At 48.5% G+C, this 26,607-nt stretch overlaps 1 protein-coding gene across 1 annotated transcript in view; it reads right to left on the bottom strand.

Annotated features, from left to right (window-relative positions):
- Positions 1-26,607, bottom strand: part of kynu (kynureninase) — a 242,978-nt gene that overhangs the window by 209,469 nt on the left and 6,902 nt on the right. The window contains exon 2 of the mRNA XM_085986656.1: positions 11,419-11,539. Coding sequence (XP_085842782.1) covers positions 11,419-11,539 — 121 coding nt within the window. The remainder of the gene's footprint in view (positions 1-11,418; positions 11,540-26,607) is intronic.

Below are 26,607 nucleotides of genomic sequence, written 5' to 3'. Positions count from 1 at the left end.
TCTTACCCCTTAATTTGTTTTTCCAGTCCACTTTAGCCAGTTCTTCCCTCATACCATTATAATTGCCTTTGTTTAAGATCAGGACACTGGTTTGAGGTACAATTTTCTCACCCTCCAACTGAATTTGAAATTCAACCAAGCTATGATCACTCTTTCCTAGAGGATCCTTTACTGTGAAATCATTTATTAATTCTGTCTTATTACATAGTACCAGATCCAAGATAGCCTACTCCCTGGTTGGTTCCATTACATACTATTCTGGGAAAACATCCCGGATGCACTCTATGAACTCCTCCTCCAGGCTACCATGGCCAATTTGATTTGTCCAATCAATATGGAGATTAAAATTACCCATGATTATTACCGTACCTTTTTTACAGGCCTCCATTATTTGTTGATTTATACTCTGTCTAACAGCATTGCTACTGTTCGGGGGCCTGTAGACTACGTCCACCAGAGGTTTTTTCCCCTTATTATTTTTTATCTCCACCCAAACCGATTCTGCATCTTGATCTTCTGAGCCAATATCACTTCTCACCACTGCACTGATCCCATCTTTTACCAACGAAGCCACCCCACCTCCCTTTCCTTTCTTTCTATCCTTCTGAATTATCATATATTATCATTCTTCACCTTCTCATTAACCATGGGCCGTATATTCCGATACCTATGGGTGTGTACGAGCTGTGTACTCACCCGTAGGGACACCGGAAATCCCCGTTTCAGGAATGCGAAGCGCATGCGATGAAAACCGGTATTTCTGATCTGTCAGGAATGCTCTTGACAGATCGGATGCCTGCCCTAGAGAAGGGCCTCTGTGGAGGGAGAGTTCCGCTTTCTGGAGAACATCTGCCCGCAGAAAACCCTTAGAAATCTTACACCTGGTAAAAGCAGGCATAAGGCCTGCTTTTACCAGCATAAAAGTTGATTTTTTTTTTTTTAAGTTACACTCATTTATCATTTAGAAATACTTTTAAAAAAGGTAAGTTTATTTTCATTTTAAAAACGTGATTTAAATTTTTTTTTTATTCAATGTCTCATTGAAGCATACAAACTTGTTACAGGGCTTCACGGAGTGGATGCTGGGAGAATGCTTCCCTTGGCTGGGGAGTCTAGAACCAGGGGCCACAGCGTCAGGATAAAGGGTAGGCCATTCAGGACCGAAATGAGATGAAATTTCTTTACACAGAGGGTGGTGAATGTTTGGAATTCTCTACCCCAGTGGGCTGTGGAGGCACCATTCCAGTGTGTATCTGTATTCCAGTGTGTACCAGCATTCCAGTGTGTACCCGCATTCCAGTGTGTATCTGCATTCCAGTGTGTACCAGCATTCCAGTGTGTATCTGCATTCCAGTGTGTATCTGCATTCCAGTGTGTACCAGCATTCCAGTGTGTACCAGCATTCCAGTGTGTACCAGCATTCCAGTGTGTATCTGCATTCCAGTGTGTACCAGCATTCCAGTGTGTACCAGCATTCCAGTGTGTACCAGCATCCCAGTGTGTACCCGCATTCCAGTGTGTACCAACATTCCAGTGTGTACCAGCATCCCAGTGTGTACCAGCATTCCAGTGTGTACCAACATTCCAGTGTGTACCAGCATCCCAGTGTGTACCCGCATTCCAGTGTGTATCTGTATTCCAGTGTGTACCAGCATCCCAGTGTGTACCAGCATCCCAGTGTGTACCAGCATCCCAGTGTGTACCAGCAGTCCAGTGTGTACCAGCATCCCAGTGTGTACCAGCATCCCAGTGTGTACCAGCATCCCAGTGTGTACCAGCATTCCAGTGCGTATCTGTATTCCAGTGTGTACCAGCATTCCAGTGTGTACCAGCATCCCAGTGTGTACCAGCATCCCAGTGTGTACCAGCATTCCAGTGTGTACCAACATTCCAGTGTGTACCAGCATCCCAGTGTGTACCCGCATTCCAGTGTGTATCTGTATTCCAGTGTGTACCAGCATTCCAGTGTGTACCAGCATCCCAGTGTGTACCAGCATCCCAGTGTGTACCAGCATTCCAGTGTGTATCTGTATTCCAGTGTGTACCAGCATTCCAGTGTGTACCAGCATCCCAGTGTGCACCAGCATCCCAGTGTGCACCAGCATTCCAGTGTGTACCAACATTCCAGTGTGTACCAGCATCCCAGTGTGTACCAGCATCCCAGTGTGTACCAGCATTCCAGTGTGTACCAGCATTCCAGTGTGTATCTGTATTCCAGTGTGTACCAGCGTTCCAGTGTGCACCTGCATTCCAGTGTGTACCAGCATCCCAGTGTGTACCAGCATTCCAGTGTGTACCAGCATTCCAGTGTGTATCTGTATTCCAGTGTGTACCAGCGTTCCAGTGTGCACCTGTATTCCAGTGTGTACCAGCATCCCAGTGTGCACCAGCATTCCAGTGTGTATCTGTATTCCAGTGTGTATCTGCATTCCAGTGCGTATCTGTATTCCACTGTGTACCAGCATTCCAGTGTGTATCTGCATTCCAGTGTGTTCCAGCATTCCAGTGCGTATCTGTATTCCACTGTGTACCAGCATCCCAGGGTGTATCTGCATCCCAGTGTGTACCAGCATTCCAGTGTGTTCCAGCATTCCAGTGCATATCTGTATTCCACTGTGTACCAGCATTCCAGTGTGTATCTGCATTCCAGTGTGTATCTGCATTCCAGTGTGTTCCAGCATTCCAGTGCGTATCTGTATTCCACTGTGTACCAGCATCCCAGGGTGTATCTGCATCCCAGTGTGTACCAGCATTCCAGTGTGTTCCAGCATTCCAGTGTGTATCTGTATTCCAGTGTGTGCCAGCATTCCAGTGTGTACCAGAATTCCAGTGTGTGCCAGCATACCAGTGTGTACCCGCATACCATTGTGTATCTGCATTCCAGTGTGTATCTGCATTCCAGTGTGTATCTGCATTCGTGTGTATCTGCGTCCAAATGTGTATCTGTATTCCTGTATGTATCTGTATTCCAGTGTATCTATGCATTCCAGTGTGTCTCTGTATTCCAGTTTGTACCAGCATCCCAGTGTGTGTCTGCATTTCAGTGTATTCCAGCATTCCAGTGCATATCTGTATTCCAGTGTGTACCAGCATTCCAGTGTGTATCTGCATTCCAGCATGTATCTGCATTCCAGTGTGTGTCTGCAGTCCAGTGTGTACCAGCCTTCCAGTGTGTACCAGCATCCCAGTGTATATCTGCATCCCAGTGTGTACCAGCATTCCAGTGTGTATCTGCATCCCAGTGTGTACCAGCATCCCAGTGTGTACCAGCATCCCAGTGTGTATCTGCATTCCAGTGTGTACCAGCATTCCAGTGCATATCTGCATTCCAGTGTGTACCAGCATTCCAGTGCATATCTGTATTCCAGTGTGTACCAGCATTCCAGTGTGTATCTGAATTCCAGCATGTATCTGCATTCCAGTGTGTGTCTGCAGTCCAGTGTGTACCAGCATTCCAGTGTGTACCAGCATTCCAGTGTGTACCAGCATTCCAGTGTGTACCAACATTCCAGTGTGTACCAGCATCCCAGTGTGTACCAGCATTCCAGTGCGTACCAGCATTCCAGTGTGTACCAGCATTCCAGTGTGTACCAACATTCCAGTGTGTACCAGCATCCCAGTGTGTACCAGCATTCCAGTGTGTACCAGCATTCCAGTGTGTACCAACATTCCAGTGTGTATCTGCAGTCCAGTGAGTATCTGCATTCCAGTGTGTACCTGCTTCCCAGGTTGTATCTGTATTCTAATGTGTACCAGCATCCCAGTGTGTATCTGTATTCCGTGTGTATCTGCATTCCAGTGTGTCCCAGCATTCAAGTGTGTACCAACATTCCAGTGTGTACCAGCATCCCAGTGTGTGTCTGCATTCCAGTGTATTCCAGCATTCCAGTGCATATCTGTATTCCAGTGTGTACCAGCATTCCAGTGTGTATCTGCAGTCCAATGTGTATCTGCATTCCAGTGTGTATCTGCATTCCAGTGTGTATCTGCAGTCCAGTGTGTATCGGCATTCCAGTGTGTATCTGCAGTCCAGTGTGTATCTGCATTCCAGTGTGTATCTGCAGTCCAGTGTGTATCGGCATTCCAGTGTGTACCAGCATCCCAGGGTGTACCAGCATTCCAGTGTGTTCCAGCATTCCAGTGTGTATCTGTATTCCAGTGTGTGCCAGCATTCCAGTGTGTACCAGAATTCCAGTGTGTGCCAGCATACCAGTGTGTACCCGCATACCATTGTGTATCTGCATTTCAGTGTGTATCTGCGTCCAAATGTGTATCTGTATTTCTGTATGTATCTGTATTCCATTGTGTCTCTGCATTCCAGTGTGTCTCTGTATTCCAGTGTGTACCAGCATCCCAGTGTGTGTCTGCATTCCAGTGTATTCCAGCATTCCAGTGCATATCTGTATTCCAGTGTGTACCAGCATTCCAGTGTGTATCTGCATTCCAGCGTGTATCTGCGTTCCAGTGTGTGTCTGCAGTCCAGTGTGTATCGGCAGTCCAGTGTGTATCTGCATTCCAGTGTGTACCAACATTCCAGTGTGTATCTTCATTCCAGTGTGTATCTGCATTCCAGTGTGTATCTGCATTCCAGTGTGTACCAGCATTCCAGTTTTTTCCAGCTTTCCAGTGTGTACCAGCATTCCATTGTGTGCCAGCATCCCAGTGTGTACCAGAATTCCAGTGTGTGCCAGCATCCCAGTGTGTACCAGAATTCTAGTGTGTACCTGCATACCAGTGTGTACCCGCATACCAGTGTGTATCTGCATTCCAGTGTGTATCTGCATCCAAATGTGTATCTGTATTCCTGTATGTATCTGTATTCCAGTGTGTCTCTGCATTCCAGTGTGTCTCTGTATTCCAGTGTGTACCAGCATCCCAGTGTGTACCTTCATCCCAGTGTGTACCAGCATTCCAGTGTGTACCACCATCCCAGTGTGTACCAGCATTCCACCGGAATGAATCCCATTGTGTACCTGCAGTTAGAGTCACAACCTTTATGATTTACCAATCATTCCTCAAAATTTTCAAAATTATGTGGACTTGACAACATAGGTCAATCTCTAGCAGAAAGCCTCAGATCACCCCCTTTCCTTCTCCCCATTCCTTATGAGACTTACGAACATATTCTGGGCTGACATTCTAGAAAAGTGCTGAGTGAGTGCTGCACTGCCGGAGGTGCCATCTTTTGGATGAGACATTAAACCGAGGCCCTGCCTGCCCTCTCAGGTGGACGTTAATTGAAATCCAAGCTGGCTCTTGGGCTGGGAACTCCTTAATGAGCTGCTCTTCTCTTCAACTGTGTCCTTAGTCATCCTTTGCCCTTTCTTCCCCCATCTCCTTTCTCCCATTGCGTAAGATACCCTGGCTCTGATAGTGAAAGTATTTCAGCCCAAACTACAAATTCAAGCTACAAGTTTAAAACTACACCTGCAGAGCCAATGCCCATTCCCTGACCCTGCGTGTCTTGGTTCTCACTGAGCTCTTTCAACTGCTGGAACTCTGCTGAAACTTGACTTCCATCAACTAGATTCCTCTGCCAACAGGACTATGCTGCTCTACTGACTACACTGTTTGACTCAGCTGCTGTGACTCTGCTCTGCTATTCAGTCGCTTCAAGTTTTAAGCTGCTGAATTCATTTTGCAAATTGGTTTCCGATCTCCTGGACTTCTCTGGGCATCTAGACTACGCTTCTGCACTGGACTACGCTAGATTACATTGTAAGACTTACCTGCTGTGTCTCTAACTCTGCTGCTAAAAGATTTAAAAAAAAATAACTTTTAAACTGCGGTTGTCTCTATGCTGAACTGGTTCTACTGATTTTTCAGCCTTGTTGGCTTTTGACTAGCAGCTGCTGTTTCACTTGCTGTCCGATGACTCGTTCTACTGGTTTTTCAGCTTTGCTGGTCACTGGCTTGTGGTTTTACATTGGGCTGGATTTTCCGATCGGAGGCTTCCTGCGGGCGGAGGCCTCTGATTGGAAAAAATCTACGCACTTACCTGCTGGCTCCATAGGTCCCGAGACTTCCGATCCTGGGCCTCTGCTCAATGAAATGCGGAGGCCCAGGCATTCCAGGTGTGCGTGCGGTTCCAATCAAAGAAGGGAATTCCTCCCTCACACTTTTGACAGGTTTCTACGCATAGATCTGTCAAAATCATGAATGGGGATCACTTAAAAACACAGTTAAACATTAAATAATTTATTTTTAATCACGTATTTTAAATTAGTTAAAATTACATTGAATTAAATATTTTAGACAAAAATTTTATTTTTTGAAAAAAAAATTGATGTTTTTTATGGGGCTAAGAATGAACTTACCATTTTTAAAAGTATTTTTAAATTATAAATGAGTGGAAAAACATTTTTTTCTTAAAACTCTTATGCTGGTAGTAGCAGGCCATACGCTGCTTTTACAAGGCGTAAGATTTTTTAAGGTTTTCAGCGGGCAGAGGTTCTGCAGAAAGCGGAATTCTCCACCCGCAAAGGCCCTTCTCCGGGCAGGCATGCAATCTGTCAAAAGGATTCTTGACAGATCGAAAGTACCGGGTTTTAGCACATGCGCTTTGCATGCCTGAAACTGGCACTTGCAAGGCCCCGACGGGTGTACACACCTCGTACACACCCGTGGGGGTCAGAATATCCGGCCCATTAACTCCGCCGCTTTGATCCACGGTGACCTCCAACTTGCATCAATTTTGCCATCATCTTTCTGCACAGCTACTGAATCGCATTCCTACAGCAACAACCTCCATCCTCGAACTCTCTACTCTTCAAATAGCTTTTGGACTTCACTCGCCTGCTACACCTGTCTCTGAATTTGGACAGCGGCTCGGCGATGCTCCGTGCCGGCTCCATCCTGCTTTGTCCCTCCATTGGAACTCTGACATTGACCCTGGTCTCCCTATTATTATCTCCAACCTATTCCCTGCTACCAGGAAATATGTATCCCATTAATTACTACAAAACCAGGCCGATGTAACCTGAGATTTTCCCTGTGTCCATTCACGTGCAAACTTTGGCTGTTGCTCCAGACCTGAGCCATTCATTTCTTTTTCCACTTTTCTCCTCCCTTTTCTTTTTTTCTCTATCCTTTCTCCTGTCGTCATGCCTCCTTTTATCGCTCCTCTCTCGGATACTCTGCCCTCCTAAATACCTATCCAATCCTTCATTACTCTTTGACCTTCCTACTCTCCTGCCGCCGTCCCAGGCTTGACTCCCTCTTAGATAAGCCTACAGCTTCCCTCTGTGCCTCTCTTGGCAGCCTCCGATGGGTCCATCGAGGCACTCATCGCTGCCTCCTTACGAGCAGCAACCCCAACTGCCTCATCCTACATTCTTGTCGACCTTCCCACCAAATGTGCCCATTGAGGGCTAATCTTGCATATCTCCTCCCTGTCCAACTCACTCCTCCCAGTGCTGACCCTGTGGACACTGGCAGTGGGTCAGCCATCATCGACTCTCTGCGCTTCTACCTCTAGAATGTCCGTTCACTTGTGAACATGGCCCTTGCCATCCATGAGCTTATCGTGGATGATTGCATCGACATCATGGCCCTGACAGAAACTTGGCTGAGGGGTGATGACACCTTCCCCTTAAATGAAGCCTCCCCGCCTGGCTATACCTTTCACCACTTGCCCCGCTCAGACCGCCGTGGTGGCGGTGTGGCTCTCATCACCAAATCACACCTTGATCTGTCCCCCCACTCCTCCGGCACTTTCTCCTCCTTTGAGCATATCACCTTATTCCACCCTCTCACCTCTCATTTAATATTCTCTTTCGCTACCACCCACCCAAATACCATAAACATTTTAATACAGAGATATTTTCACTGCTTTCCTCCCTCAGCCTCTGCACCAAGTGGCTTCTCATCCTCTGTGATTTCAACATCCATCTCAATCCATTATGCTCTCTCTCCACTGAGTTCACTAGCCTCCTATCCTCCCTTAATCTCTCCCTTCATGTAAACTCCCCAACCCATATTCACGGTCACCCTCTCGAACTTGCCATCTCTCTTGGTCTCGCTACTCCCATTGTGTCTGTCACAGATAAGGCCATCTCTCACCACTTCCTCATATCACTCTCCACCCACATCCCCTTTCCCCCCCACCACCCCCCCCCCACCCTCTGCCGCCCCCCAACCCTACTTCCATCCCAACCCTACTTCCATCTGTGTCTGCCCCTGGAAAAAGCTCTCTCCCAACTCTCTTACAACTGTATTTACAAAATCCCAATTGTCCAGCCTTTCGCCCTCCATTCACCATGACATTTCTGCAGCTACTGATCTGCTCAACCACACCCTTATCACCACCTTTGATGCCCTAGACCCTATTAAAACAATTATTCTCTCTCAGCCTGGTTGCTCCCCTGGTACGGGCCTCATCTTCGCTCCCTTAAGTCCAAGGGACACAGATTTGAATGGATATGGTTTAGCCATTCACCACCAGATCTGGCTGGACCACAGAAAGCATTATCGGGTCCTGCTCCTGTCTGCCAAAATTGCTCACTATTCCAGAATTATTCTGGAATGCAAAGATAAACCCCAGCTTCTATCCTCTACTGCTAACTCTCTTCTTAAACCCCTTTCCCCTCCTCCACCCTCACCTCCAGTAGCAAGTGTGAGGAATTCATGGACTTCTTTGTCTCTAAGATTAAGACCATCCAATCAGCTGCCTCTGCCACTTCCCTTCCTTCCCCTAGCCCACCGGGCCAAACTTCCTCTAAGCGTCCCCCCTGCCCTAGCCCTGTACCCACATCTCCGCACTCATCTTGTCCATGAGACACACTTCCTGCTCCCTCGTCCCTATTCCCACCAAACTGCTGACCACCAACTTCCTTTTCTGGCTCCCATGTTAGCTGACAATGTTAATGGTTCTCTCTCCTCAGGTACTGTCCCCCTCTCCCCCAAATCTGCCGTCATCACCACTCTCCTCAAAAAAAACCTTGACCCCCTCCATCCTTGCAAACTACCGCCCCATCTCCAATCTCGCTTTCCTCTCCAAAGTCCTTGAACATGGTGTCGCCTCCCTTCAATCAGTTTCTACCATGCCACAGTAGCGAAACGGCTCTCATCAAAGTCACAAATGCCATCCTTTGTGACTGTGACAAAGGTAAACTATCCCTCCTCATCCTTCTCGACTTGTCTGCAGCCTTTCACATGGCTGACCACTCCATCCTCCTCCAATGCCTCTCCACCATCATCCAGCTAGGTGCGATTGCACTCGCCTGGTTCCATTCTTATCTATTTAATCATATCCAGAAAATCAACTGCAGTGGCTTCTCTTCCCACACCTGCATCATTCCCTCTGGTGTCCCCCAAGGATCGATCCTTGGCCCTTTCCTATTTTTCATCTACAGGCTTCCCCTTGGTGACATCATCCAAAACACAGCATCAGTTTCCACGTGTACGCTGGCGGCACACAGCTCTACCTCACCACCACTTCTCTCGACCCCTCCACAGTCTCTAAATTGCCTGCAGCTTTTTAAAAAAAAAATGTTTTATTCATTTATGGGATATGGGTGTTTGCCCATCCCTAATTGCCCTTGAGAAGGTGGTGGTGAACCACCTTCTTGAACTGCTGCAGTCAGTGTGGCGAAGGTACTCCCACAGTGCTGTTAGGTAGGGAATTCTAGGATTTTGACCCAGCGACGATGAAGGATCAGCGATATACTTCTAAGTCAGGATGGTGTGTGACTTGGAGGGGAACTTGGAGGTGGTGGTGTTCCCATGCGCCTGCTGCCCTTGTCCTTCTAGGTGGAAGAGGTCGCGGGTTTGGGACAGTACTGGATGAGCAGAAATTTTCTCCAATTAAATATTGGGAAGACCGAAGCCATTGTTTTCTGTCTCCACTACAAACTCCGTGCCCTAGCCACTGACTCCATCCCTCTCCCTAACATCTGTCTGAGGCTAAACCACACTGTTCACAACCCTGAAATGAGCTACCGGCCACATATCCGCGGCATAACTAAGACTGCCTATTTCCACCTCCATAACATCGCCTGTCTCCGCCCTTGCCTCAGCTCATCCGTAGCTGAAACCTTCATCCATGCCTTTGTTACCTCTAGACTTGACTATTCCAATGCATTCCTGGCTGGCCTCCCACGTTTTACCTTACGTAAACTTGAGGTCATCCAAAACTCGGCTGTCCATGTTCTAACTTGCACCAGGTCCCATTCACCCGTCACCGCTGTGCTCGCTGACCTACATTGGCTCCCGGTTAAACAACGCCTCGATTTCAAAATTGTCATCCTTGTTTTCAGATCCCTCCGTGGCCTCGCCCCTCCCTATCTCTGTAATCTCCTCCAGCACCACAACCCCCCCCACCCCCGAGATAGCTGCGCTCCTCTTATTCTGCCCTCTTGAGCATCCCTGATTATATTTGCTCAACCATTGGTGGCCGTCCCTTCTGTTGCCTAGGTCCTCATCTCTGGAATTCTGTCCATAAACCTTTCCACCTCTCTCCCTCTCTCTCCTCCTTTAAGATGCTCTTTAAAACCTACCTCTTCGACCAACCTTTGGGTCATCTCCCCTAATATCGCCTTATGTGGCTCAGTGTCAAATTTTTTGTCTTATAATACTTCTGTGCAGCACCTTGGGGTGTATTACTATGTTAAAGATGCTATATAAATACAAGTTGTTGTTGTTGTTAAAGACCCAATGGCACTATTTTGAAGAAGAGCCGGGGAGTTCTCGCCAATATTTGTCATTCAACCAACACCACTAAAGTTGATTATCTGGTCAGTGTCACGTTGTTGTTTGTAGGACCTTCCTGTGTGCAAATTGACTGCTATGTTTCTTAGATTACAAGACTGACTGCACTTCAAAAATATTTCATGGGCTATATAGGGCTTTGGACATCCTGAGGTTATGAAAGGCACTATATAAATGTGAGTTCTTTCTTGCTTTGATCTTACATAGAATTTCATGATCTCACATGAATGAATGTACTCGCCCATCTTAAAAGTGGAATTCTACCCTTTTGCAAAGAGCTGAGATTCTCCCTGTGCAAGAACCACGACAGAATTAGAGAGATAACCAAAAAATTCAGGATTCATTTCTTTCTTTCTTTCTTTCGTTCTTTTTTTCAGATTTTTTTTGGATAATGAGATTCTTAACTCATGGAATAGGTGGATGGTTAGAGCCATATGTCACACAATCTGTTTGAACTTGGTGGGTGCAGAGTGAGCATTGGTTCACATGTTACATGTTAGGTGCAGCTGACTGATTTTGGTACATATGTGACCCCAATGATTAAGTTAGAAAGGTTAACTCGCTGTGACACAGAAGTTACCCAATGTGAGTAATTGATTCATAAATATTTGGAACCCTAGTTCTCTAAACTTTGACTTTCCTAATTTGCATAGCCTAGGAACATTTTTACAGAAAGCAACACAAGTTCTTAACAATGTTCACTTTACTTACATTTTGGCCCATTTGTCAAGCGTGTCCTCTATATAAGCCTTTGTTTTCTTTGGTTGCAGCCCAAGGGAGTTTCCACAAAAGTAGACACAGTCATCTTCTGCCTTTATCAAAGTTGGATCAACTTCAAAATATGGAAAATAAATGTTAATATCAACCAGGCAACATTTAGCCGCTTGTTGCCAAATGCAATGCCTTACTTGTACTAAGAACGAACTACAATATATGGAGCTAATGGAAGCCAATTTCATGCAAAGCAAGAGACATGTGAAGAATGCATATTTGCCAATTCCTCGGCTGCAGTTGCTACTGTTAATTCATAGGAGTCATAAAAGAAAAGTCACATTATTTTTTGTACACATATCACTCTACCTCAACAATTAGCACTGTTTGTAGATACCAACATGAAGGTGATTTGACAGGGATTTCTACTGTTCTGTTAACCATGCTCCCCAAGCACTTTGCATAATTATTTGAAAGTGTAATTAATGCTCCATTTACTCGACTTCGCTGCCAGCAATGGCAGCTCCAAGTTCGTCAACAGCACCGTAAGGTAAGTGAGCAGGTGGTACTGTCTCAGAAGACATACGACATAACTGAAGAGGTCTTTTTCCTCCAGTGTCCTTGTGCTAGAGCAACAATATACATATTCGGCTCTGGCTGCTCTAGTCATGAGGCCATCAAGGGAACTAAAGGATAGTAGTTTAAATGGGAAACTATTTTTAAAATGGCCACTTCTTCTGATCATATGCTGTAGTTAACCCTTTAAAGAAGGCAAAGTTCCTGCACAATCTTCACAAGTACAAATTTAGAAATTTCTGCTCTATTCCTGTAAGTGAAGTGCTCTATATATCCATTATTTTGTACTTATATTAGTCCTGCTGAACATTATTAAGAAACGATGGGTTAGATTTTAATCTACTTTACATTGGAAAGTTGCAGCCTGACGATGTCAGGAGTGCTCCGCTAGGCCCCGAAAGAGTCCTTGGGCCTCCCCAGCCCCCTCCTTGCCTCTCCTTCCCAGCAGTGGTATTCAAATGAGGCCCAGGAGTTACAAAGGCCCAGGCCTCAGGTTGAGTTTAAATAACAACAGAAAATGCTGAAAAAACTCAGCAGGCCAGGCAACATCCATGGAGAGAGAAATAGAGTCAACGTTTCAGGTCGAAACCCTTCGTCAGGACTGAAAAAGCCCAGAAAATGAAACAGATTAAAAGGCCAGTTTGGGGGCTGGGAAATGGGGATGAGAGAACAAAAGAGAAGTGAAGAGACATTAAGAGGTATTCAAAACGAGACGAGATGGTGATAGGACTAGTGGAGAGACAAAACACAGCTCTAGATTAGGTGTGAAATGCGCTGGCAGAATGGGAGACAGCTGCCATGTGGGAGAGAAAAAAAGGGGGAAGGGCACAAAACAAAGGTGTGGATAAAAAATATATGTAGAAATGTAATAGCTCAGGTTGAGCTTGCCACAAAGGTTCCCCTCCCACCTCGCCTGCCTGCTCCGAACATGCCCCCGGTTAAATTCGACCCCTATATGTCCAATAACAATGTGTGCTTGTTTTGCATCCTTCAGTTCTCACATTTCAATTATATTTTAAAAACAGTTTAATTTTCTTTCAAAGACAATAAGGATATTAAGCACTCTGGTCAGATTTGGCTGTAACAGGATCGAAGCCAAATGTTAGAAATTTTGCATTACGAGCTACAAGATACCACACTTGTGTACGGCCTGCATGTTAAATAGCACTGCCTTATTCATTCTTTCATTGTTTTCCTCAATTATAAATCATTATGTCAGCTGAATCGATATCATAGTGAAATCAATATCATTAAAAGGGTTTTCAGATGCAGTGATATGACATTTGCTTCAATATTTCTGTATATGTCAATTATTCTGATACTGCCGAAAGTACTGCCATAATCATTTTACTCATACCCCCCCCCACATTAACTGAAGTGCTATGAATCTTGCTGATTGTGTTAGGGTTTCAACTTTCTTCTCCAAGTAAGAACGTTCAGATTATGCGCCTTGTCCGTTATCTTTAATCTACTTTGAAATAGGAATTGTACAGCAAAACATAGATGTGAATTGAGTACAATAAACCCTGAGAAGAAGTCACAAAGCTTGTTAACTATTAACCTGTATACCCTTGTAAACAATGGAAGTACTTTTTTTTAATAACACTGACCAAAAACCCGATATTGCGTAAGAAGTTCCTGAACACAGTGGGGGTCATTTTGACTTTAGGCGATAAAAATCAGCAGAGATGTATAATGGGCGGCTGATTTGATATCACCCGTTTAACAATATCACCCAAAGTCAAAATTACCCCCCAATGACTATTCCACAAATGAAGGAGGCCGAACAACTAGTGAAAGAAAAACCAAGTTACTAGTGAGTTATACAGATATTCTCTAATCTAATTGCCTGAAGGAAGAAACTAATTCAGGGGGGCTGTTCCATGGATGCCAGCTGTAATGATTCATTCGTTTGAGTATAAGGACTTCTTGATGTTCCCCTGGGGTCTCAATACAGCACAAGAAGTTAGAAATGAACAGGGGAATTAAGTCAGTCTGCAAGCTGAGAGATTGTAAGCAAAGCTTGAGTTGCTGAATGTAAAATTATTTTCAACCATTATAATTATAACTTATTATTCAATGCTGAATTATTAGGAACTCGAACAATCTAATAAACATGAAAAAGCACAAGAAGCCATTGGTAAACTCATCCAAGTGACTACTCTTCATTCATCAGTCGAGATAGCTAGTGCTATTCAACCCCAAGGGTAAGACAATTGAGCCTGACCCTGGCCTCACCTGGCATCCTTATCCATAACTCTCCAGCAGCGGTCACTGGTTAACAAACAGGCTTTTTCCGCTCCCCAGTGTTTGCTGCCTGCCTGGAAATGCTGAGGCTAACTTTATTATCCCTTCTGTATCACCAGTGAAGATCAGTTAACAGCCCACAGCAGGAATCCAACATGAGATCTCTTTGATCTGTGTGACTGCATACCACATTACACAATGAATTTTCTTCCTGATCCACTGGGGAATCCTGACTTGCAGGTTTTACTCATGAATACAACACGATAATAAACTTCCTATGTACCATTCTGCTGGAAAGACTTATGTCTCAGTTTCATTTTCGTCTGCATTATTCACGTTATTTTGGTGAGCTGCATGTGTTGGACAGGAAGGGGGCTAATCAGTTACATATGGTGAGAACCAAGACATGGGATGGGGAAGAGGGATTTTAACTGGGAGTGGGTGTCGGTAGGGGCTGGGGCGAGCGTCAAACCCGCCCGATGTCAAGAGATTGAGGCCTGGGCTATTGTAACACCTGGGCCTCAATTACATCCCTGCCAACCAGCTGCCCAACTGAAGTGGGCAGAAAGAGGCAGTAGGCAGTCAGTTGGTTCAAATTGAACAATCCAGAGTCTGCCTGCTGGCTGGAAGGTACGTGGCAAAGAGGGGAGGTGGCCCAGAAGAGTTCACTCACAAACTTAGGATCGGACAAAGTCAACATGGATTTACAAAAGGTAAATCATGCTTGACTAATCTGCTGGAATTTTTTGAGGATGTAACTGGTAGAATAGATAAGGGAGAACCAGTGGATGTGGTGTATTTGGACTTTCAGAAGGCTTTCGATAAGGTCCCGCATAAGAGATTAGCGTGCAAAGTTAAAGCACATGGGATTGGGGGTAAGGTACTGACTTCGATAGAGAACTGGTTGGCAGACAGGAAGCAAAGAGTTGGAATAAATGGTCTTTTTCTGAGTGGCAAGCAGTGACTAGTGGGTTACCGCAGGGATCGGTGCTAGGACTCCAGCTATTCACAATATATATTAATGATCTAGATGAGGGAACTAGATGTAATATCTCCAAGTTTGCAGATGACACAAAGCTGGGTGGGCGTATGTGCTGTGAGGAGGATGCAGAGAAACTCCAGTGTGATTTGGACAGGTTGGATGATTGGGCAGATGCATGGCAAATGCAGTATAATTATCCACTTCGGTGGCAAAAACAGGAAGACAGATTATTATCTGAACAGCAATAGATTGGGAAAAGGGGAAGTGCAACGAGACCTGGGTGTCCTTGTGTACCAGTCGCTGAAGGTAAGCATGCAGGTGCAGCAGGCGGTTAAGAAGGCAAATGGTATGTTGGCCTTCATAGCAAGAGGATTCGAGTACAGGAGCAAGGATCTCTTGCTGCAGTTGTACAGGGCCTTGATGAGACCACACCTTGAGTATTGTGTGCAGTTTTTGTCGCCTTATCTGAGGAAGGATGTTCTTGCCATGGAGAGAGTGCAGTGAAGATTCACCAGACTGATATCTGGGATGGCAGTAATGATGTATGAGGAGAGATTGGGTCGATTGGGCTTACATTCACTAGAGTTTAGAAGAATGAGAGTGGATCTCATTGAAACTTATAAAATTCTAACAGGACTAGACAGGCTAGATGCAGGAAAGATGTTCCCGATGGGGGGGGTGTCCAGAACCAGGGGTCACAGTCTAAGGATAAGGGGTAAGCCATTTAGGACTGAGATGAGGAGGAATTTCTTCACCCAGAGAGTGGGGAACCTGTGGAATTCTCTACCACACAAGGCAGTTGAGGCCAACTTATTAAATATATTCAAGAAGGAGTCAGATATATTTCTTAAGGCTAAAGGGATCAAGGGATATGGGGAGAAAGCAGGGACAGGGTACTAAGGCCTAGAAATTCAGTTGCGTTCGGCAGCCGTTAGCGCCATAAGAGGAGTAGATTTCGAGCGCTAGGCACTTAGCGCCCGGGCGCAGACCGAACTGCGCCTACGCCCAACTTCAGTTGACATTTAGCGCCGGCGCAAAGTGTTTGCGCGCGCTCAGCTGCGCGCGCAGCTTATGACGTCATTTTGTCGTGCAACACCGTTTGTGCGCCCCAAACCGGAACTTCAGTGGCGCCCGCCCAATGTGGGCGTGGCGCTGTTAAGAACTGTGAAGTGGAACGCAGCAGAGGCCCTGCAGGCCTCGGGGAGCGCTAATTAAAGGGCACTTAGACTGAACTATAAAGGCCAGCCATTTTACTGCAATGACTTTAGTGCAACGGATTTCTGGACAGAGACCAAGGAAGAGACCTTACTGATTTGGGCCAACATAGGAGAGGTATTTTTGGCTTCTGGCCAGAGCGTGGAAATTTGACTCATTGTGATTTCACTGTTTGCAAGTATATTATGGGGGCTGCATGGGGTTCCAACCCTCAGTTCCAGCATTATGTGCGAAGGGCTCGCAGACGCTGTGTGAGAGGGGCAGCCATGCCTAGACGCAGAGGGGCCATCAGGCGTCGGCAACGTAGGCCTTACCCACTCAGGGAATACCGCCAGCAGGTGTCCTATCTCACCATGACTGCTGCGCATTGTGTTAAGAGGCTGCGCTTCAGAAGGGAGGTGGTTGCAGAGATCTGCCAGCTGCTTCACAGAGATCTGCGTCCACAGCTGATATGCAGGACGTTTCTGTCAGTGGAAGTGAAGGTCACGGTGGCTCTGAACTTTTATGCAAGCGGCTCCTTCCAAGCCGCTGCTGGGGACATAGCGAACATCTCCCAGTTCGCCGTGCATCGCTGCATCTGGCAGGTCACCGATGCCCTTTTCGCAAGGAGACACCAATTCATCTCCTTCCCCATGACCCTAGAGAGGCAGGAGCAGCGTGCAGTCGGATTTGCGAGGATCGCCGACTTCCCCATGGTGCAGGGCGCCATTGACTGCACGCATGTGGCTATGCGGGCACCTATCGACAATGCCGAGGATTACCGCAACCGGAAGGGCTACCATTCCCTCAATGTACAGCTGGTGTGTGACGACAGGCAGCGCATCCTAGCTGTCAATGCCCGCTTTCCAGGTAGCAGCCACGATGCATTTATCCTGCGCCAGACTACTGTGGCTGACATGTTCCAGGCACAGCCTCCCCCAAGAGGATGGCTTATCTGGGACAAAGGCTATCCTTTGTGTACATGGCTCATGACCCCGCTCCGCGCGCCCAGGACCCCTGCTGAGGAGGCATACAACGAAAGCCATCAAGCCACAAGGAACATCATAGAGCAAACGATTGGCGTCCTCAAGCAACGGTTCCGCTGCCTGGATCGTTCCGGCGGATCTCTACAGTATTCGCCGGATAGAGTCTCCCAGTTCATCGTCGTTTGCTGCATGCTGCACAACCTGGCTATCCGCAGGACTCAGGCACTGCCACCTCACGTTGGACCACCACCTCAGGAGGACGAGCAGGAGGACCATGAGGAGGAGGAGGAGGAGGAGTATCAGCCCAGGAGGGAGCCACAAGGTCCAAGGGCCGTCCATCGGTGGCTTATTGAACGACACTTCTAGGCCCCCTGTCAGGGAATGGCTTGTGGCAATGAAGGCACATGAATGCAGCCGCTCCGCAAGCCCTCAGCCGGTTAACGCAACAACCACTTGAAACATCACACATGGACAAGCTGAATAAAGAAAAAGCTTTATTGAACAAACTCAGGGCCCTTCCCACATGAAACCCAAAAACAGACAAGACCCCCAAAAAACAGTCAAAAACATATCTCACTCCCACAACCTGGGGAGGAATAACAAAACTTGTCCATCCAAATGGCCTTCATCCTCGGCCTTACCAAGACAAACCCCCCCATACAGAACACAAACACCCCCATATAAAAAAACATTTGCTTTCATCTTCGGCCTTACCAAAATAAACCCCCCCCCATACAGAACACAAACACCCCCATATAAAAGAACATTTGCCTTCATCTTCGGCCTTACCAAAATAAACCCCCCCCATACAGAACACAAACACCCCCATATAAAAAAACATTTGGCAACACACTCTACTTTGTGTGCCGAGAGGGCGAGCCCTTGTCCAGGCTTTTCCGACCCCTGGCCGACCTGCTGCTCCGCCTCAACCTGGGCCCTGTGGGTGTTGCAAGGCTGGGGGAAGGCTCCTGAGGGGCACAATGCATGACGGCAGAAGCCCTTGGGGGTCGGCCTAGACGAGCTCCGGCCCTGGAGGGGCCGGCTGCTGACTGCTGCAGCTGTGGCTGGGCAGCATCAGTCTCTCCAGCAGCTCGTCGCAGCTTTGCTGGGGGAGTGGCAGTGGCGGCTGCAGCAATGGGGGCAAGCTGGCTGATGCCAGGCGCTCGCTGGTCGCCAGAGACACTGGCAGTCGGCCGGGCTGGCACTGCAGCAAGCGCAGCAATCTGGTGAAGGCCAGACCGCTGTGCTGCAGCAGCGCAGCGGGTGCCCTGGCGATGCGTGCGTGACACAGCGAGTGTGGCAGCAGTGAGTGCCCGTACTGCCCTGGTCTGTGCCCGCATCAGACCAGCCAGTGACTGCACGGCACCACTCGTCAACTCTCCACTCGCTGCCTGTGCTGCCCTGAATTCGGACCGACTCGCGTCCTGTGACGCCCTGAATTCTGCCCGACTCGCGTCCTGTGATGCCCTGAATTGTTCAAGACCCCTGGCCTGTGCTGCCGCGAGTTGGTCGAAACCCCTGGCCTGTGAGGCCCCGAAATCGGCCACAGTATGAGCCAGGGACTCAATGGCCTCAGGCAACCGTGCCACAACCCCCATGAACTCGGTGTGGCGACGATCCGAGTCCGCGGACATTTGATCAAGGAGGCGCACCTCCTGGGCGAGGACCATCTCCGGACTGGAGGCCAGACTCTCCCTCTGGGGAGAAGGCCGCCGAGCTGGCCGACCCTTCCCACGTGGCTGGACGCCACTGGGCCCAGCAACTGCACTCCCCTGCAACACTTCCCCCCTCTGGGGAGAAGGCCGCCGAGCTGGCTGACCCTTCCCGCGTGGCTGGACGCCACTGGGCCCAGCAACTGCACTACCCTGCAACACTTCCCCCCTCTGGGGAGAAGGCCGCCGAGCTGGCCGACCCTTCCCGCGTGGCTGGACGCCACTGGGCCCAGCAACTGCACTCCCCTGCAACACTTCCCCCCTCTGGGGAGAAGGCCGCCGAGCTGCCCGACCCTTCCCACGTGGCAGGATGCCACTGGGCACAGGAGCTACACTCCCCTGCAACACTTCCCCCCTCTGGGGAGAAGGCCGCCGTGCTGCCCAACCCTTCCCGCGTGGCTGGACGCCACTGGGCACAGGAGCTACACCCCCCTGCAGCACTTCCCCCTGGCTCTCCTCCAGGCAAGACGTGTTCCCTCCATTGCCATCCCCTGGCGCGGATGAGGGTTCCCCCGATGTGCCGCCTTCCTCTTGCTCCTCGTCGTCCTCCTCTTCCGAGGGACTGACACTCGCAGCTTCAGGGACCTCCTCCTCACCAGCTGAAAGCAGGAAGGCACAAGAGTAGCTTTAGAGTGAGGACAGGGCGTCAGCGAGGGAGGCATGAGTGGTGGCATTATGCGCATTGGTCGGACAGTGGCAAAGGATGTAGATCTGAAGCGCAAGGGGAACGAGTGTGGTCCAAACGGTCATGTCCTTACCATTGGGGCCCAGCACAGGGTCGGCATCTCCAATTGCAACGGGGCCAATCATCCGGGCACCCATGAGTCGACCCACGCGCTTCTCCAGGTCACTGAGCTCCTGGAACTGGGCACGGCCTCTCCCCCGGTGACAGTCCGGCTCTTCAGATTCTCGGCCAGCTTGGCCTGCAAGAGAAAGGACGGCTTCTAAGTACAGTGTGGTGCCCTGTTGTTGTGTGCACTGCCTCCCATGGTCGAAAAGCTTGGCCAGTGTGGTGCCCTGTTGTTGTGTGCACTGCCTCCCATGGTCGAATAGCTTGGCCAGTGTGGTGCCCTGTTGTTGTGTGCACTGCCTCCCATGGTGGAATAGCTTGGCCAGTGTGTAAAGTGCAGAAAGTGCTATTGATGTTCATGCCAGTGCCATAGCTGCTGGAGGAGGGCTGGCCATTAGGCCTTTGAGGTCCCTTTGCCCATAATGTGAGGTGCACATGCAAGGATGAGGAGGACACTGGAAAGGGTACTCACCCTGACCAACCGAGTGAGGTCGTTAAACTTTTTCCGGCATTGGTCACCAGTCCTGGGGGCATCGCTGTTGGCTGTGACCCTCTGGCCGATTTCCCTCCAGGCTCTCCTGTACAGCCTCTTGGGAGCCTTCTTGCCACTGTCCGGGAACAAGATATCTCTTCTCCTCTCCAAAGCCCTAACCAGCTGCTTTAAATCATGGGCAGAGAAGCACTGCGCTCGCTCACGCGCCCTCTGCATCCTTGCTGGCGCTATTTCTCTCCAGCAGTTTAGGCCTAGCTGGAGGGCTGCAGTATCCAGGGCGTGGCAGCAGACCAAGTCGACCCTTCCCCCTTTAAGAGCTGGCCGGCGCCAGGGTGTCTGCTGTCAATCAAAACATGACCGCACCTGCGCTGCGCCCGGCCTCGGCGGTATCAGTCTGCACCGCCGGCTTAGTGCCTAAAGATAGGGGTGCAACGCCAGTTTTAGCGCTCGAGCAAACTCCTTGGCCAAAGCTACTGAATATCGGCGAAGTGGCCTCCACTTTCCGGCAGGCGCAAACTTCAGCGCCCGCCCGACTTTACCGCCCCAAAAGTGGCTATACTGAATTTCTAGGCCTAAATTTGGATGATCAGCCATGATCTCATTAAATGGCGGAACAGGCTTGAGGGGTCGAATGGCCTACTCCTGCTCCTATCTTCTATGTTTCTATGTATTTAGCCCCCTTTAACTTTTACAAAAGTTTAAATGTACCCTCACTTTTTATGGGGGGGTAGATTCACAGATGCGATAATGAGCCCACAATACGTGGACACCCTGTAGCTGGCCAGGAACATACAGCCACCTGCTAAATCCAGCAACATATTAAACAACACTGGTAATAAAAACCTCTTGTAAAATTAACTCCCAGATCGATGCCACTAGCATCTACCACCAATGACATTTAAGGTACGTAGCTCCTTAGATCCAACAGTGAACAGCCAGCAGAACACTGCAGAATCAATGTCCACATCCTATATTAGCTATCACAGCTTTCTAAAACCCCAGGTGGACTTGCTGCGGATATTCACTTTACAAATGTACTTGTGCCTTGTGTGCGCTCTCTGGGAGGAATCTGCCTACTGCCGTGTGAATATGTTCAAACTCCCTTTGAACATTGTTCAGTTCTGTAACTTGAGGAGCAGAAGAAATTCTTACAAAACGATGTGAAGGGCGACTGATATCCAGATGCACGAATATAGGCCGCAGTGTCCATATTGTTATTTTTGAAAACTTCAGTGTTTTTGGTCGTAAGAAAAGCTGACGACCAAAATAACCTCTGGCATGGTAAAATCCCCAATATGTGCCGTTCATTATTGCCTGGTTAGAGATGCCTTTCAGCTTTTTTATTTGTACAATTTACAACAGTAGACTGTATCCCCCTCCCAATGTTTTAAATAAACATACCAACTGTTCAGTCATCAGGGTGAGTGACACGGATTATAGTGGGAGTGACTTTGCCTGTCATTTCCTCCAGATAGTCAAGCAAACACAAGTGCAAGAAACCTAGCTTCTCACTCTCTGCTCATGCTTTTCTGTTCTTTATTGCAATCAGTTCCTCCCAAATTCTGCCCCTTTCCCCCCTCTATTAATTTGGTCACATTGCGTTGTCAGATCTTAGCTTCCAATAGACCCACCGAGCTAGATATTTGGCTTGGGCGACAGCACAAGACGGGCGGTGCCATTAAGGCTGCCTGTTATACGTCCCGCCTGATACTCACTTCCATTGACTTCAATGGCACAGAATATCGGGCGGAGCGTATAAGAGGCAGGCCACTCCATTTCCATTGCTTTGTAACTATGTAAATTGCTTCCTGCTTCTTCCTTTGCTTTAACGTTTCTGTCCTGTCTGAATTTAGACCTGTACAAGATCTATAAAAACAATCGCCAACATTCTCCATAACCTTTTGCTAATGTCAGCATCACAGGTTCACACAAAAGAAAACTAAACATAACTGCCATAGGGCAATTTATGATCAGCAAAGCAAAGGTACTCTTAACTACAGCTACCCTCCATACTACTTCCTCCCCATTTACTATGTGCAGCACAAGCATGTGCCACTCTATTCTCCTCTTTAATGTAAAGCACTTTGAGACATTTATCCGTGCATAAGGAGCACGATAAGAATTCAAGTTGCTGTTGTCATGGGTTACAGCAACAAAATAAGCAAAAGATTATAACTGAAGTAAACCTAAGTAACACCTCTGTGTTGTAGCATGTTGAAAACAAAGTAAATGCATTGTGAAACACAAAACAACTGCAGATTTATTTGCATTTTTTTTGCTTGCAACCAAATGAACTGAAAAGCTATAGGGCAGAAAAATTCAGTTGGTTAGCGCCTCCAGCTTCCATGGTAACTGACATCGCCTGAGCTTCGGTCGCGTTCTGAGGTGGCGCCTCCCTCCCTGATATTAGTGCCTTAAGAGAGGTGTGTAGAGCTTGATTTAGCGCTCAAATCACGGTGATAGAGGCGAATTTTGCAGTGAGAGGCGATAATTAGCGCCGAGTGCTAAACTTTGCGCCGGGCCGATATCAGCGCCCCAAAATGGGCGATAACCAATTTTTCCCCCTAGGTACCTTAACATGGAGACATTACACGCAAAACAGTAGTTACATAATATGCGTTAAAGGCATAGGCCCTAAATTCACTCAAGGCCTGGAATGGGCTGCTGAGGTGAAATAGGCAAGCAAGGACAGACAGGGTTAGGACAGAGTAACACTTGGGGGTCGATTTTAACTCAGGTGTGGGCTATTGTTGTGTTCCCCAAATTTCGTGTTTCCCACACGAATCATAATGGATGTGGGAGATTGATGCAATTTTAACTCAATTGGCCAATTGATTTCCAACGTGTGGGAAGCCTTTGCAAAGGGGTTTTTCATGACTGAAAGTCCCCTCCGATGACGTCATCATTGCTGCTGCATTTAAGGTCCACAGCAAGCCTTGCTTCTTCTGCAGGGTTCCAAGCTTTCTCCATTTGATGGCACAGGAACCTGCAGGAACAATGGCCGGCAGGAGGCCAAGAGCAGCTCCTAAGTTTGATGAGGCAGCACTACAGGTATTGGTGGATGGGACTAGGGCCCACAGGGAGGTCCTGTTCCCTTCATCAGGGAGGGAGAGGCCTCCCAGTCAGACCAAGGCTGTGTGGATACAGGTGGCTGGGGAGGTCAACTCCTTGGGGGTCACACGGGGCACCTGGATGCAGTGCAGGAAAAGATTCCATGACATTCAACGCACTGGAAAAGTAAGTATGAAGTTCCCATCACCCTCAATCTGATCCCCATTGCCTTTCCTCACCAGCACTCAGCTTTAGCAGTCTCTTCCACCACATCCCACTTGACACTCACATCCATGCACCCTTACCCATTCCTTCTCTCTCTATGCTCACAATCACATAACTATTCCACCATGCAGCCCTCACACTCCCGATCACTCTGATGCTTTGAACACAACTGACAACACACAGGGAGGGCCCTTGGTCTTGCAACCTCACTCCATCTTTGTCTCCTTCGAAGTATCTATGCAATGCAATCTCTACACTCACTCCTTCATTCTCACTCAACCTCCACTTGTCTGCCTCATTGCAGGAAAAGAGAGCTCACAATAAAAGGGAAAGAGCCAGGACAGGAGGAGGCCCACCATCATTAGCCCAGCTCACCCCCTGGGAGGAAGCCATCCTGGAAATTGTCGGGGTTGAAAAAGATGCGCAAGTTGGGGACGGACAGATGGGTGCATCACAGCAAGCTGGTGACAGAATAGTTTTCCATCTCTCTCATTGACATTGCATGAGTCGCTGATAATGATTCTGAAGCTATAACAGATGGACTTATCATCATCTGCAATGTGCAATGTGCATGTAACCTTGATCTCACATTTCTAACTCTTTCCTTTACTCCCCCACAGGACCATCGAGAGCCCCCGTCCCCACTAGCCAGGAAGAAGAGGCTGAGCAGCCAGACTCCTCAGAGGAATCTACAACCTCTGAGAGCACAGCGTAGGCAGAAATAAGCGCACCCAGCACCAGCGCAGACACTCACACCTCGGTGGGACCTTCGGGACATAGAGTAGTGTTGTCACCTGGTGTATCACAGCTCACAAGTGAGCATCAGCAGATTGTGGAGACAGGGACAGCAGTGGAGAGTCCTCGTCAGAGGGCGCAGGACTCTGCCAGCTCAGCTCAGCTGCATGTCGACCCTCTGCCTCTGGGTCCATCCATAAGATCAGAGGTCATAGAGTCATAGAGTCATAGAGTTATACAGCACGGATAGAGGCCCTTCGACCCATCGTGTCCGCGCCGGCCATCAAGCCCTGTCTAATCTAATCCCATATTCCAGCATTTGGTCCGTAGCCTTGTATGCTGTGGCATTTCAAGTGCTCATCCAGGTGATGGAACTCCATGCACAGATGCAGGAGTCTCTGGCAGGTTTTGTCTCTAGGGTCGCTGTGAGTGTGGAGCGAATGGAGGAGTCCATAGTGAACATGAGCAGAGCCTTTGTGGAGTCATTGGCGCATGAACGCATGAACACCGAAAAGATGGCTACCTACGTGGAAATGATTGCTGCCTCTGTGGTAAGGCTGGCTATGGTAGAGGAGAGGAGGGCTACGGCCATGGAGGAGGTTAGTCGCCAGGGTATGGAAAACATGGTGAGTGTTCAGAATAGAATGACATCTCTTGAGGAGCGATGGGTATCTATTGAACCTAGAAACCAGACCTTCATGGAAGTCCTTCTGAGTAGGACTGCCATTGCAGATACAGGTCCCCATGGCCCCCCTGATGTGCAGCAAGGTGCTCTCCAGCCACTTGCAGGCGCGGAGGGGGAGCTGACCCATGAGAGGGAGGTTGGTGGCAGACCTCAAGGAAGTGGGGGCTCCTCTCCAAGTGCTCAGACTTCCATGCCACTGCAGAGCCCTTGGTCAGAACCCCACCGGTGTCCACACCCAAGTGAGATAGACGTCTCAACCCTTGCACAGCCGCAGGAGCAGCAGACTGTTGACGAGCCCTCACAGGCTCGGTACCCCAGAGGACGCCCGCCAAAGGTGTCGAGACAGGAGCAGCAGGAAAGTGAGCAAGGGGCCTCCACATCTGCTGAAGCCACAGGGGAACCACTACGTAGGAGCACACGTAAGAGGAAAATAAAGCACAAGTAGGCACAAGGATAGTCACTTGGGTGAAATTTTATGTATTGTTAAAAAAAGCCATCAGATGAATTCTGTCAATAAAAAGTCTGATGGCTACTGCTGTATTTGTGGCGTGTGTCATTTCGCAAATGGGACTTTCACATTGAGGGCTTAGGATTACTTGCAATTATCAGCATGCTGGACAAATAGCTAGGAATCCGCAGTGTCTTGGCCATTGTCGATGCTCAGGTAAGAAGCTGCGAGGCAAAAGTGGTTGATTGTCTAGGCTAAGCAAATCTGGCCAGGATGAGTGCATTCCTTGCATCCCAGGCAGCAATGTTCTGGCGTAATGCTGCCGCTGGTTGTTGGTCCTCTGCAGGATGGTCATTTTCGCCCTCCTCCTCCTCCTCCTCCTTCTTCTCCTCCTCCTCATCATCATCATCATCTGAGGAGGATAAGTGAGGAGCCACTTGGTCCTCAGGAATCTGCAAGCCTCGACGCTCTGCCAGGTTGTGAAGTGCACAGCAAACCACAATGATTCTGGAGACCCTGGCTGCTGAGTACTGTAGGGCTCCACCGGATCTATCCAGGCATCTGAAGTGCATCTTCAGCAAACCGATGGCTTGCTCGATAATGGTCCTGGTGGAAATGTGGCTGGAGTTGTAGCGCTCCTCAGCCTCTTTGGCTGGCCTCCTCAACGGCATCATTAGCTACATCCTCAGGGGATAGCCCTTGTCCCCAAGTAGCCATCTGTGAAGTTGGTCTGGTGGCCTGAATAGCGGAGGCACACTAGACTGGCGCAGTATGAAGGAGTCATGGCAACTGCCAGGGTAAATGATACAAACATGCAAAATCTCCTTCTTGTGGTCACACACCAGCTGAACGTTAAGGGAGTGGAAGCCCTTGCGGCTGACAAAAATACCTGGATTGCGATGGGGTGCTCTAAGGGCCACATGAGTGCAGTCAACAATGCCCTGCACCCTTGGAAAGTCTGCCAGATGAGCTAATCCAACCGCTCGCGCCGTCACACTTGCACGATCCTTGGTGAAATGGATGTGATTGTGCGCGAGGGCAAAGAGGGCATTGGTTACCTGCGTG

This window comes from Somniosus microcephalus, chromosome 4 (genome assembly GCF_052327205.1).
Source record: "Somniosus microcephalus isolate GS21.2 chromosome 4, FLI_Smic_1.0, whole genome shotgun sequence".
Taxonomy (NCBI): domain Eukaryota; kingdom Metazoa; phylum Chordata; class Chondrichthyes; order Squaliformes; family Somniosidae; genus Somniosus; species Somniosus microcephalus.
The sequence above is the reverse complement of the archived record's forward strand: the minus strand, read 5'-3'. Positions and strand labels throughout refer to the sequence as shown.